The sequence below is a fragment of the Cimex lectularius genome, unplaced genomic scaffold, assembly GCF_000648675.2.
Source record: "Cimex lectularius strain Harlan isolate CLEC.00 unplaced genomic scaffold, Clec_2.1 scaffold9, whole genome shotgun sequence".
NCBI lineage: Eukaryota > Metazoa > Arthropoda > Insecta > Hemiptera > Cimicidae > Cimex > Cimex lectularius.
The window spans coordinates 1269381-1283891 of NW_019392733.1; the positions used below are offsets into that span (position 1 = coordinate 1269381).

The 14511-nt window shown below is 35.5% G+C and overlaps 1 protein-coding gene across 1 annotated transcript; it reads left to right on the plus strand.

The window, feature by feature from the left end:
- The first annotated feature begins 3607 nt into the window (after window positions 1-3607).
- On the plus strand, window positions 3608-14511 carry LOC106665360 (protein bicaudal D). Its single transcript, XM_014391728.2, has 12 exons — window positions 3608-4091; window positions 8232-8372; window positions 8443-8667; window positions 8752-8889; window positions 8955-9054; window positions 11170-11342; window positions 11405-11557; window positions 11615-11770; window positions 12037-12250; window positions 12308-12481; window positions 12537-12794; window positions 12881-14511. Exons 1-12 carry the CDS (start codon window positions 3888-3890, stop codon window positions 13153-13155), a joined length of 2211 nt encoding a protein of 736 aa, XP_014247214.1. The 5' UTR covers window positions 3608-3887; the 3' UTR covers window positions 13156-14511.

Consider the following 14511-nt stretch of genomic DNA (forward strand, 5'->3'; position numbering starts at 1 on the left):
TGAATTATGTTTTCTTTATTCACTTCTTCCTTCTTTTATGGTTTTATTTTCTTTCAGATGCCCTTTCAATATAACACACAAATTTCTTATTCTTTCTGACTAATCTTTATTCTGAACTCTTGAACATTTTTAAATGTAAATAAATTGCGGGGGAAAACCTTTTTAAGTGTAATAAAAGAACTATGTGTCCTTATATTTTATTTTTAGTTAACTTTAATGCAAATGCTCATTTAGCTGATAATTTTCTAGATAATTTCTCAATTGATTTTAATTTTATATGATTCTGAAATTGGTAAATGGGTAATAATTGTTATTGATTAAATGCTAATTACCAAATATTCTGTTCTGATTTCAATAGTTACATATATACATAATGTATTTTTATTATTTATTATTTATTTTATATTACAATACAATGTAAATTTTAAATTTCAGCTATATTATCTCACACGATTGACAATACATTGATCAGAGGAGGTGGTTCCCACATAAGCATAATTAAATGGTGTTTAATTCTTCTTAGTCTTCAATCCATATTTATTTATTTCACAATGTCTTTTTATATGCATAATGATTTTTTTTTACTTGTTTGTTTGACAGCTATCAGAAAAACAAATTTATTATTACTATAAAATATTTGGTAATTAATTTAATAGATTTCACTAAACTGCATCGTAAGTTTATTGAATTAAGACAAAATGGGATTGGAAAAGTTGTAATGATCGTTATACATATAATAAATGCTAAATATTTTGTTACAATATATTTTTCATTAGTACCTGTGTGATTAGGAATGAAAATAATACTATAAAAAAAAGTTTCTCTGGTGAATATGATTTTTCAATGTAAGTTGTCAATAATTGTGTTTTTATTGTCTTTAAGTTTTTTTATGTTACAAGGAGCTTCCAGAATCACAATCTTCTCTTCTGAAAATGACTAGGGAAGGATTAAGGTAACATATGCAGTGCAACAGTTTCTTCTATCTTTGCAAGGGCATAAGCATATGCATTTACATTATTCCTGTATGTCCTGAAACACTGAGGAATGTGGGTGTTTTTATATTTCAAGTTTATGTCGGTAATTGTGTTACTGAGCTGTTATATTCATTGGACTTTTTTCATTTCGAAATGTGAATCTCAAACGATTTATGTCCCATCTGCCAGCAATTCCAGACATATGAGTAAGAACGGACACAAAAATCTAGTAGGTATCAAAATATTGCCAGGATCAGCAGGGTGACCCTACAGACCCCGAAAACCTATGGCTTAATGACTTCATAATTTGTACCAAATTCACATATCTGATTGCACCCTAATCCAATATCTTGTTCATAATGTTGATAATACGATCATCGACTCTGAGTTGTGCATCTTGCCTTCTATCCTATCTATTTTTATTAAATCCATTATTTATTATGGTGGTGGATTGACCAAATTACTTCTTTCAATTAATTAATCTTTTTATGTAAGGTTTTTGGTTGAAATGAGCTGTTTTTATTATTATTATCTTTTATTTGGTAGTATATCAGTCAATACTTTCTACAAACGAACAAGCTTCCTGATAAATAAGTGCTTGATGGCCCAACCATCTCTGATACATTGAGAGAATGTTAGGGCCTAATGTACTGAAAATGTAAAAAGCTTAACTATCTCCTACATGATTTAGAGTTTGTAACAGGTCAGATTATGTCAGAAATATTTAGAGAATGTAACAGGCCTGATCATCCCTTAAATATTGAGAGAATGTAAAAGACCTCACCATATCTGATACAATAAGAGAAAGTAACAGACCAAACCACCTCTGATGTATTCAGAGAATGTAAAAGACCTAACGATATCTGGTGTATGTAGAGATTGTAACAGTCCTGATCGTCCCTGCAAAATTTAGAGATTGTAACAAACCCAACCACCTCTGATGTATAATACAATAATAATAATTGCTTTATTAAAACTTTTTGTTATATTAAAGAACGATGCATTATGGACATGGATCGTCTGATCCGTCTGCCAGAGGTCATTGGTTTACAAATATATATGCAGTTTAGAGAAGAGAGAGAGAGAGAGAGAGAGAGAGAGAGAGAGAGAANTATACAAAAAATAAAATACAAAGTATACCTAAAAAATAGAAAAAAAAAAAATAAATAAACAAGTGAACTAGTATTAACAATGAAGTCTATACCCAAAATTTTGATGGATTAATAATAATGAAAGAATAAAACTTAAAAATTAAATTCTTGAATCAATTCGTATCTGTAGCTCCAAGCATGTTTAGCATACTGAATCAAGCACCGAGAATTTGAGCCACTCAAGAACCGCAATAGCTCAGTTCTTGGGAGAGTAAAATAACCAAGGTGTAAGAACCGAATCTCACCCAAAATCGAGCACTCTGCCAAAAAGTAAAACACAGTCTCGACAGAATGAGAATTGCATAGAGAGAATATACCCAACCACATCTGATATATTGAGAAATTGTAAAAGGCCTATTTCTCATTTAATTTAGAGTATGTAACACGTCTGACATCTCTGCATTATTTAGGGATGGAAAATTTTTTAGTTAGGGAATGTAACAGACCCAACCATCTCTGATATATTAAGAGAATATAAAAGACCTCACCATATCTGGTAGATTTAGAGAATGTCCACCCATCTCTGAAATAGTTACAGAATGTAACAGACTACTTCTGATGTGTTCAGAGAATATAACAGACCGAACCACGTCTGTTATATTGAGAAAATGTAAAAGGCTATTTCTCATATAATTCAGAGTATGAACAGATCCGATCATCTCTGTAATAGTTAGAGAATGTAACAGACCCAAACATCCTTCATATATTTAGAGGAAGTAACAGACCTAACCATCTCTCCTACAGTTAGAGTTTGTAACAGGTCCGATCATCTCTGAAATAGTTAGAGTATATAAAGTCCCAATTATCTCTGATAAATTGAGAGGATGTAAAAGACCTAACCATATCTTTAGTGCTGATGATGGGCCATTGAGCCCGAACGCAAATATAATTCAAAAAATTGAAATAAATTTTCAACCACGGAAAACTTGGAGCTTCTTTTTATACCCATCCAGATAGAAGACAGATAGATGAGACGGACCGTGGATTCAATATAAATAAAGTAAGATAACCATACCTAGTACATTTAGCGAATGTAACAGACCCATCCACCTCTGATATTCGATCATCTATGAAATATTAACATTTCTGATATATTTAGAAAATGAGAATTCGTTGTCTTTATTAGATGATTCTTTTAGAACTTGTTGAATTTAATTCTTTCTGTTAATGTCATAAAACACGAGTAGGTTTTGGAAAAAATTTTCTCTGCTGTCTGTTGTAGTTATTTTTCTCTTTCTGATCACCCTTTTGCGTCATGACGTGAGTTGAGTCGCTTTCACTTTTGCCGTCTTTTTCCGCCGAAGCGCTTTGACGCACCAACTTCGGTGAATAATTGTGACGACATCCGATTGTGGAAATAAATTGAGCCTGGACGAAACTTGAAACGTGAAATCTTCACTTTGTCGCATTTCTGTCGAGGCTGCTATGGATGGAAACACAATCGGCCACCGGCCACAGCAGCAACCATTCAAAAGGCAAAGCAGATCCAGTTGTCATTGAGGGTTCGGAATGACAGGAAGGGTAGAAGGGGGTTTCGGTCTGGGACAAGGCTACAACTGACGTTAGGCCGTTTTGTTATGTTGTCCATTCGTTCTGAAATGTCTCACGTCCACCAGGATTTATCCTCACAGTGATATTGGCAGAATGAAATTTTACTTTTTCGAGTCGTGCAACGTTCAAAATTACCTTGCTCGGGCCAGATAACAGACGTTAATTCTTTTACTTTTCCCCCTCGGCGATTATTTTTTTACTTGCGCTAGCGATGGATTCTTCAGTCACGATTCTCGAGTTGAAGCAGGAAGTGGAAAGACTCACGAGGGAGTTGGACCAGGCGAGCAGCGAGAAAATCCAGTCTGCCCAGTATGGCCTGGGACTCTTGGAAGAGAAGGAAAACCTTCTTCAACGATGCGAAGAACTAGAAAGCCTATACGAAAATACAAAAAATGAACTGGACATTACTCAGGAGGTAATGTATTGAATAGAATCTTTATTCCAAATATTTACAACAGTTTACACATATTTACACAGGAGAGCCGAGAGTTTACACACAGGAGAGTTTACACGATAACCTCCTAATTAAGATTTAATTTTTAAAAAGTGTTTATCAACACAACAAAGCAAAAGTTAATTTAAGGGTAAAATACGTATGAAAAAGAAATAGGCGAGATTTAAACTAAAAAGTTCTTCACTCTCCTATGCCTGATCACAACGTTTAAAGAAATTCTTTATAAGGCGTTTTATGTGGTGTAAATACCACTAAAGGCAAACTCCTATTGGTATACTGATGGCTCCAAAACAGACGAGGGCACGGGAGCTGGAGTCTTCGGGATGAACCCAAAGACTGAACTGATGGTAAAATTAGGTAAATATGTGACAGTTTTCCAGTCTGAAATCATAGCGATTGAACAATGCACCAGGAAAATAAAAAGGCTAGGAATATATTCCCAAAGATAGCCATTTTCTCTACAGCCAGGCAACACTTAGGGCCCTAGCCTGATGCGAGGCGAAGGCAAGGAGTGTTTGGAACTGCATGGAGGTCCTGATGGAAGTCAGTGAATCTAAGGACTTGTTCCTGGCATGCCTGGACATTCGGGGCATAGAGGCAACGAAAAGGTTGACATGTTGGCCAAAAATGGGGCCAACATGGATTCTTTGGGCCCTGAACCCTACTGTGGCTTAGCAGCCTGCCACAAAAGAGGATACATTTTAAAATGGATCCTTAATGAGTCCAAAACCTGGTGGAACAATACCACAGGTATGAGGCAAGTGAAGAAATTCATATAAGGACCATCTGCAAAACTTACAAAAGAATTCCTGGAAGGCAACTGCAACCGGACCAGGATTATAGTTGGACTCCTGACAGGGTCTGCCACCTAACAAGGCACGAGTACTGGATAGGATACCGACAGAAGAAACACTATGCAGATACTGTCAGGAAAAGGAGACCGCAGAACACATTCTATGTTACTGTAAAGGTCTAAAGGTTTGTGCAGGTTCTTGCAACTAGCACAAGAAAAACCACAAGCAAGATCCAACACTAAGGAGCCGCTGGCAAAGCTGTGGAGGCTGGTTAATAACCTGAAGCTGGCCAGTTAGTTATAAATAACAAAGGAGCACAATAGATCTGTTTAGGTTGAGGTGCAGTAGGCCTTGTGGCCGCCTCTTTTATCCCTATTCTGTGGTGTAAAACCATCCATGTCTTGTGTTATTGTGGATGTCAAGAATGCAAGTGTAGTGGGGTGATGAGGCCACAAGCTGATGTGTGTTTTTTCTATCTGGATTAAAAAAATGTAGTGAGGCAATGTGATATGATATGGGTGGCAGGCCTACATGAGCATTGATCTTACTACTATTCATAGAGGACAAGTTTGTTTACTGGGGACTGTTTAGTGTATCTGCACAGTAAGGTAAAAAAAGCCCTAAATTGCAGCTTTGCCTTTATTCACTCTATCCCTTACATGTGTAGAAAAAGATAGCTTACTGTCAATTACTACCCCAAGGTACTTATGAAAAAATATTATTCAGGGTGTGCGACCAAGACCCGAGGGGATAAATGCCTGGGTAGACTCGTACCCCATCCCTAAAAGGTCCGGGACTTGGTCGGCTCACGTGTCCTGCATAAATCTCTTGGACTCGTTCACAAACCCCAAGATTTTGGACCATTTTATCTCGAGGAGTGATTTGGTGATGTCCGCTCCTTCAAAGATTTCAAATCTAGTCCTAGCGTACCTATCATACTCTGCAAGGTAGTGCCTTGCCGTTTCTTCTTTTATTTCACAAAAACGGCAAAAAGGATCTGGTAGAATACCCATTATGGAGAGGTGTCGTCTCATTGGGCTGTGACCCGTCAGGATACCTATCAGCCTCCTAATTCCCTTCCTTGAGATAGAGAATAGCCATTTTGATTCTGCTGGTTTGATCACCTTAACAAACTGTTTCAATTGCCTGTGTCCAGGGGATAGATTCCACTCCTTAAGGAATTGTTTCATGCCCCAGTTTTTAGTACTCTCTTTCACTGTGCTCATAAAGTGAGGTAATACCAGTTGTGGCCCGACAAACGCAGTATTAGAGCCTTCTTTGGCCAGGCTATCCGCCTCTTCATTGCCATGGTGTTCTTTATGTGCTGGTATCCAAATAATGGTTACCTTGTACCCCCAAGGTACTTAACAGTAGCAGACCAAGGTAGTACAACACAGGCCTGCACTTTGTAAAGAGGGTAGCCTCTGTTTTTGTGGGATTTATTTTAATCCTCCACTTGTTACAGAACCTGCCAATACTACATGGTCTTTGTATCCACTCTCCAGGAGACAATGGCATCAGCGTAAAAGGCCAGGCTGCAATTGTTAGGTTTTGGCATTTTATTGAAAAATGTAAGATAAAAAATAGGTCCTATTATATAGATCTCTGTGGGACACCAGACTTGAGACAACATAGAGTTGAAAGAGATTCGATTACATAAATATGGGTGAATTATTTTAGTGAGGTATGGAGAAAAGTTGTAGTCTTATCAGCCTGTTTATCACTCCAGCATACCAAACTGTGTCAAACATCTTCTGGATGTCCATCAAAACCAAGCCAATGTGCTTTCGGTGGTTAAACACCCCAGTTACATCATCAACAACTCTAGCTAATTGGATGGTAGTGGAGAGCCCTGACAGGAACCCAAACTGCTCATACAGGATAATGTGGTGAACATCCAAATGACCACCCTAGCTAACAGTAGTCTTTCGAACTTAAGTTACTTTTACTTAGCGGGCGAAGCAGACCAATCGGCCCGTAGTCGTTTGGATCATTGAGTAATTTGGCAGGCCTCAGAATCAGAAACACTTTAGAAGTTTTCTAGAGAATGGGGAAGTAACCTAGTGTGTGAGATTTGAAGTAATGTAATAATTCAACTTGTTTCACGCACATTAATTAATAGAAATTCACTAATTAACACTGGTTAAAAAACCGAAAAAACAACATTTTCATTCACTGAACATTCATGTAGAAGCACTACGATCACTGGAAATCCTAGTTGCTTTTGAAGGTCTTTCATGATAAACTGGGTTGCTTATCAACAAAGATAGGACTGCCTGTGATAGTGGTAATCTATCTGATGCATGTGGTTCTATTTGTTTTTCTTTTCAAAGGATCTCTTATCCTTTACCCCTACTTTGCTCAGAAAGAGTTTGAGTAATTTTTTTAAAATATAAAAAATATAATATTTATTTGTATTCTGTACATGATACAGATTACAAATTGTTCTTAATGGTATAAAATTTGGGGTAAACACCCTACTGGGTAGTAGAATATATGTCAGGGATGATGATCGACTGGCTGTGTAATATGTATGTTTTGTTATCAGGGATGTGGTTCGCAAAAAGTATGCTCTCAACGAACACCAAAAACAAAAAATGAATACCCATAACGCTGTGCCCCCAAAAATTCACGAAGCAGGAATTCTTCTAGGCCTATTGTGGCAAGTGTCAATAGCCCAGGCTTCGTCTCGTCCAAAGTTATTGGCAACATTTTACGGAAACTTTAAGAGGATAGAGAATATGTTGGAAATTCTTATGCATTTAAAGAAATTGTAAATAATATCACAATAGAAGCTGATGAAGCACTCATCTCCTTTTTTTCTTTCTTTATTTTATGGCCTTATCAATTGATATCCAGCCAACGTAAGTGTAAGTGATGCTTAATGAGGCACCATGATTGCCCAGGACCCATTTTGAGACATGTCTAAGACTGCACCTGAGCAGTATTAAAGTATTAAGTATTAAATGTTTAGATTATTTGGAGATCGTGAGATGCAGTCTGGTGTAATGTAGGTTTTAGAAAAACATTTTCTTTATCGTGCAAACGTTTCGATCTTTAGGGCTGAAATCATCTTCAGGGCTCAAAGTGTTTGTTTTCTGTGTACATGTGTTATTCTTGTGTCGCGTTGAGAGTGCCTTGGCAAAAAAAAAAAAAAAAAATTTGCATTCCTTGGAAAAGTTTTATGATAAGATCCTGAGGAATTCTTTCCCATTCGATTTAATTACTATTGAATTAAAATTTCATCTTATGATTTAACATTAATTTTGCTTAATACATAATTTCTTTTTTTTCTTTCTCTCTCCAGGCATTGGCTAAATTCCAGACAACCCACAAGGTTACTAAAGAATCTGGTATTGAACAGGAACAATCACTGTTAACTGAATCTGCAGCTATGGAAACATCGTTAAACTCTACTATTTTAGACTTAGAAAACGACTTGAGACAGGTAAAAATTTTTATTTATTTAAATAATATTTTCATTGTATTGATTTTTAAAACTATTTTACTAAAACTAGATAAGACAAGAATTGGACCGAGCCGTTGAAGAAAGAGACAGGGTTATACAGGAGTACAATGATTTGAATAAAGTGAAACAAGAAGCTGAAAAAGAGCGGAAACAACTAAGATCAGAGTTAAGAGAACTAAAGCTTAGAGAAACACGCCTTTTAACTGATAACTCAGAGCTCGAGGAAGAAAATATAAGCTTACAAAAGCAAGTGTCAGGATTAAAGTCCTCTCAGGTAATTAATGTATATATGTTATCGGTTTCCTGTTTACTACGGTTTCACCAAAAAGTTTTGTAAAAAAAATGTTTTATGATACAGGTTGAGTTTGAAGGTGCAAAACATGAAATAAACAGGCTCCACGAAGAGCTTGAAGTTTATCAACAGCAAGTAGACGAACTAACCAAATTAAAAAAGATCGCTGAAAAACAAATGGAGGAAGCTTTGGAATCTTTGCAGGTAAATGGTGAAATTTTATGTACCAATAATTTCAATACTAATTTTAATGATTTTTTATTAAATAGGCCGAGAGAGAAGCCAAGTATGCTATGAAAAAAGAATTAGATCAACGTTTAAATAGTGAATCGATGTATAATCTGAGTAACCTAGCCTTCAGTATAAGGAGTAAGTAAATATTTTCTTTGGAAAATATATATATATATTTTTTTTAAACAAGGGTTTGTAACAGCAGAGGTCATATCAATCACCTAGGGGTGTCGGTGTTTTGGAAAAAAAGGCCAGTTGTAAGTGTCGGGTTCAAATACAGTGTCACTGGATTTGAACCTGGGACTTTACCATACAGCGATGAGCACCATGTCAACAACTTAACTGTTGTAGCCACTGTCGCCTCTCGGAAAGCAATTAGTAAAATATTTTAGTAGTGAATGATGCATACATTTTTTTGTAATACAGTGCACCTTCCCTATAATGGACATCGGTGAATGAAATATTATCTGTTTTTGGGATAAGAGTGCAAAAAAATATGTTTATTATTACAAGATTCAGAATGGGGATGAAAACATATTGACATCTTTGAAACACCGAGGATTTTTATCCTTTCCTAAGTCCAAACTCTTTTCAAAAAATTTTTTTAAATGTTTTCTTCTAAGGGCTTTTCTCAGATAAGTGGACCAGACAGTAGCATGTTACAAGCCCAATAGGGAAAATGCAAATGCATTCTGTAGCCAAGCCAGTCTTTTAAGAAAAATTCTGCGGTATTTCCGTGTTTGTCAAATTTATCTAAAAGTTTCTTTTTTTCTTTAGAATTTTACCTGCCTGGGCCTTTTCAATGGAAAACTTTGCCTCAAAATCTCACACACTTAGTTTTTACTTTTACTCACTTTAGTAAGGTATATTAATTTTTTTCTTTAAGTGCCAAACACATATATTATATTAGAAATATTGACCACTTTTTCACTCACGAACACTCTGGATCAAGGCATGGTCTTGAAGAAGAAAGCAAATTCAGTTGTTATTGCCAAGCTTTTGACTTCATCATCAGGGCAAAACAATCTTGAATATGTCTACAGATACATATTTAAGTTTTTTACAGGCAATCTCAAATTTCCTTGAAGACCGATTCAATCCTAACATTGCCAAGAAATTCAGTTGTTTACTACCAAGCTTTTAACTTATTTTAAGATGTGGCAATGTTGGGACTGAGTCGGCCTTCAAGGAAATTTAAGATTACATGTAAAAACTAAATATGTCAACCTGTAGACATTGTTTTGTTCGACCCTAAAAAGAGGTCGAAACTTGGCAGTAACAACTGAATTTGCTTTCTTCTTCAATACCACACCTTGATCCACAATATTTGATATTATCGCATTGAAATTCAGAGTCAAATTAAAGAAGTACATAAAGATGTTTGCAAACTGTGTTGGATTCCACGATAACAGATCCAAGATAATTATGGATGCCTGAAGCTTGGGGGAAAAGTTTGTCCTGGTTTTGATAAAACAAACAAAAAATAAATAATTCGGGCACCACACTATTTTGCTGGGAATAATGAACCTTTGAAAATATACTTTGTGCTTTAAAAAAAACAGAAAAAAAAAAACGGAGTCCTTTGGTGTCTTCCTCTTTTCGTTTCTAAGGAGCGTGCTCCCTCAAAGTCCCGTACAACAAGAAAAAACTGCCAAACTTCAGGAAACCAACTTGTTTTTCTGCTTGTACCCAGCGTCCGTCCCCTGTGTCCTGCTGTGACTGTAGCCTGCCAGTCCCTCTCTTCTCAATTGCCCCAGTGTGGCCTGAGATAATAACCTCACTGTCCTTTCTTTTGCTTTTTTTACCCCTTCCACCATCATCGTCCAGCTTTCTGGTGGTCTCCGTTTTGAGCAGACCCTCCTTTATCTCTGTTGCGAAATTTTTTTTCTTTCTTTCATTTTCTTGTTACAAATGGCAAATCTTGTAATTAGAGACAAAGGATTACACTAGATAGTGGATGAAACATATAGAGAACGAGATGTTCCTTAGAAAACGTTAATTTTCGGGAGGCTGCTGTCCTTTAAAAACTGTCCATGTCTGTTATTGGGAGTTATGCTTTATAGAAGATTTTAATATGAAGATACTGGGGAATGAGAATTTGTCCGTTCAAGGGTGGTGTCTGCTTTTTAGAGGTATCCATTAAGGGAAGTTTCACTGTAACTCTGTTTATTTATATTTATTATTTATGACATTGAGCCATTTTGTGTTAGCCGTTTATGCTTTGGCCTAAAATTTTTGCATGGAACATTCTAGGTATGGGAGAAGAGGGTGCTCTTGGCAGTGATGATGATGATCTTCCTGTGCTTAAGAGATTCGAAGCAGACCTTAACAACACCGAATTAGCTTCTCCAGAAGCTAAACACGTCGATTTATTCAGTGAAATCCATTTGAATGAATTAAAGAAACTTGAAAAGCAACTTGAACAGGTAATTCATCATAAAAAACAAAATTGACACATGCGAAGAAAATTAAATGAGAAATTTCTTAGGTCGAAGGTGAAAAAGTTGCATTAGTTCAGACTTTGAGAGAATCTCAAACGAGCGCAGAGAGATACCAGTCAGATTTGCAAAGTCTTAGAGGACGGATAATCAAATTGGCTTGTAATATTGATACTTTACATAATTTGGCTCATCCTCAAAAGGTGGTTACTAGTGAAGCCTTGTTTGAATTTACAATCTAACTGAATTTTACGTTTCAGGATACAAGCACCTTTAATAATTCTCAAAATTGGTTTAAATTGGCCCAAGCTGAAATTGACATATGTAAACAAGAAATAGACTTAATAGATAAGAATCTTAATGTGTCGGATATTACTGCCACATTGCGACAAGAGCTTACATCATACAAAAATAAGGTAATAAACTAGAATTTATTTTGTTTCCAACTTAAAATTTAAAGAGGAAACATTTGATAAAACAATATTCTACATATAGAAAAACAGATTGCAGTTTGTCAAGTGTGACTAATATTTTTTGTCTCTACTCCTGTTTGATGATTTCCTCAGTTAACTTATTTAATTGAGGTAGTTTATTAGTCCCCAAGTTGTATATCTTTTTTAATTTAGTCTTAAATGTAAATTTTAAATGGAGCAATTAATTAATTATACATTTTATGTTTCAGCTTATTTTAACCGACCAGAAACTCATGGAGTCCCAAGCTGAGATTAACCACTTAACAAATATTACATCGGATGCAAATACTTGCTTGGAACAAGCTCATAATGATCTTACGAATATATCTGATGAGCTGGCACAGATGTACCATCATGTTTGTACCGTTAATGGAGAAACTCCAAACCGTGTGTTGTTAGATCATGAAAAACATTTGAATACAGGTATTTAGAAAGTGTTTATTAAAATTGCTGGGTATTCAGAATATATTATAATTTAAGGAGGAGAAAATAAACTGACTGAACAGAAGGAAGAGACAGCTGAAGATACATTACCAGATGCCGCTGCACTGTCACGAAAGGTTGAAACTATCTTGGACCAAATCAAACATCTTAAAACAGCCGTTCATCGCACCATCGGAAGAGCCAAAGCAGGCGGACAAAATTGCTCAGACAGTATGTTTCATTTTATTATTACATCAATGATGATATTTTAAATGGTATTTTTCAGTTTCCTTCAGCAGCCTCGGTCCGGACGAAGTCAGTGAACTTCAGGAGCAAGTTATAAAATTGAAATCACTCCTGAGCACCAAGCGAGAACAGATCGCAACACTTAGAACAGTGTTGAAATCGAATAAAAATACAGCTGAGTTCGCTCTATGCAATTTGAAATCAAAGTACGACAATGAGAAAGCAGTTGTATCAGAAACAATGATGAAACTCAGAAATGAATTACATATGCTAAAAGAAGAAGCTGCCACATTTTCAAGTAAGTGACAAAACTCAAAAAAAAAAAAAAAAAATGGGTGAGGTGAGAATAGAGAGCCCTGACAATTTACAAATATTTTTTTACAGGTTTACGAGCTATGTTTGCTGCCCGATGTGAAGAATACGTCACTCAGGTTGATGAACTTCAACGCCAATTGACTGCTGCAGAAGAGGAAAAGAAAACGTTGAACCAATTGCTTAGATTGGCCGTTCAGCAAAAATTAGTCTTGACCCAGAAATTAGAAGATTTGGAGGTGGACCGTGAAATCAGGAATGCAAGAAGACCCATTTCAAACAGTACTAATCGTGGAAATTTAAAACCGCGATTTTCTCAGTCATCAAGAGCTAGGGACTACTTCTAGTTTTTATGTAATGTTTATAAGGCAGTTAAGTATTTTTCGATACTTTTTATACTGAATAGTAATATTAGACTCAGATAAGTTAACACCAGTCAGCTATCATGAGCTGTGACTATTTCCAATTTTTAAACATAAAAATGATTAACTTTTATTTATAGACTGTTTTACTAATAAAGACAAAATGGGGTATCTCAATTTCCCTGTACTTTTCTACTGGTTATAGAATTGTATTTGTTTTTATTAATATACTTTCATAAGACTAATTAATTTATTCATGACTTCCAAATAAAAGTCAATTTTTTCTTATTGCCAGTAAACCAGTGGATTATAACTTGAAGTCACACATTTGTATATATTCTTGTATATAGAATTCATTAGAAATGACACACTGAGCTCGTGTGTATAGAAGAATATGAAGTTTTATCAATTTGTAAAATAATTTATGAATAATAGTTTGTTTGAATATGTTTGAAAATTCTTATTCCATTTTAATACAACCGTTAGTTCACTCGTATTTAGAGTGTAAGATACTTTGCTATAAAAATTTCCCAATTACGCTTATTTATCAGTGGAATCACTAAATTTTGAACATGAGTGTTGTGATAGAAAAGTCGATGTCTCTGGGATCGAAGCCACAGTTGCCCAGTAGGCTAGTGTAGGGTACTGTTCCGAAGACCATGGATTCAAAACCCACATTTTTATCTCAAATCTCATGTCAAAAATTAGTAAATGCAGTTTTCTGTCATTTTTCTCCCTGGTACTTGCAGCAACGAACATCAATAAAAAAAATTCTATATACGTTGTATTTCGTGTTATGTAATTAATCTAGGTTGGAAATTACACAAATTAAATTCTGTCCGGACTTCTCGCATGTGACATGCACTACAGCAACTGTGGTGCAATTAATTATTTATTCCATCAAAACAACTGTTAACTGTAATTAGAAGTTCAACATTATTTTTCTTAATCTGTAGAATTTATTATCCCTTTCAGGATGGTAAGTGTGATAGTGCTCTTGCTTCCCCGAGTGAGGTACGGAGAGCCAGTCATCACGCTCTTGCTTCCTCCAGTGAGGTACCTAAGTACTTAGAGACTTACCTAAATTCTTTAGAACCTGCCTCAGTACCTGCATAGAGATAAGGATGAGCACATATCATCTCTCAGTATCTCACTTGGGGGATGCAGTGTGCTCTGACCATCCTGAAAGGGTTATGTAATAAAAAACCTAACTATCTTTACCTCTATGGTAGTGATAAAATGTTAAAGAAAATAATAAAACCTAAAAATTAGCTTAACTAAAGATGACCATAATGTCCAATCTTCAAAAGCTTAACATTTTAATTTCTAATGGAAAAAGAA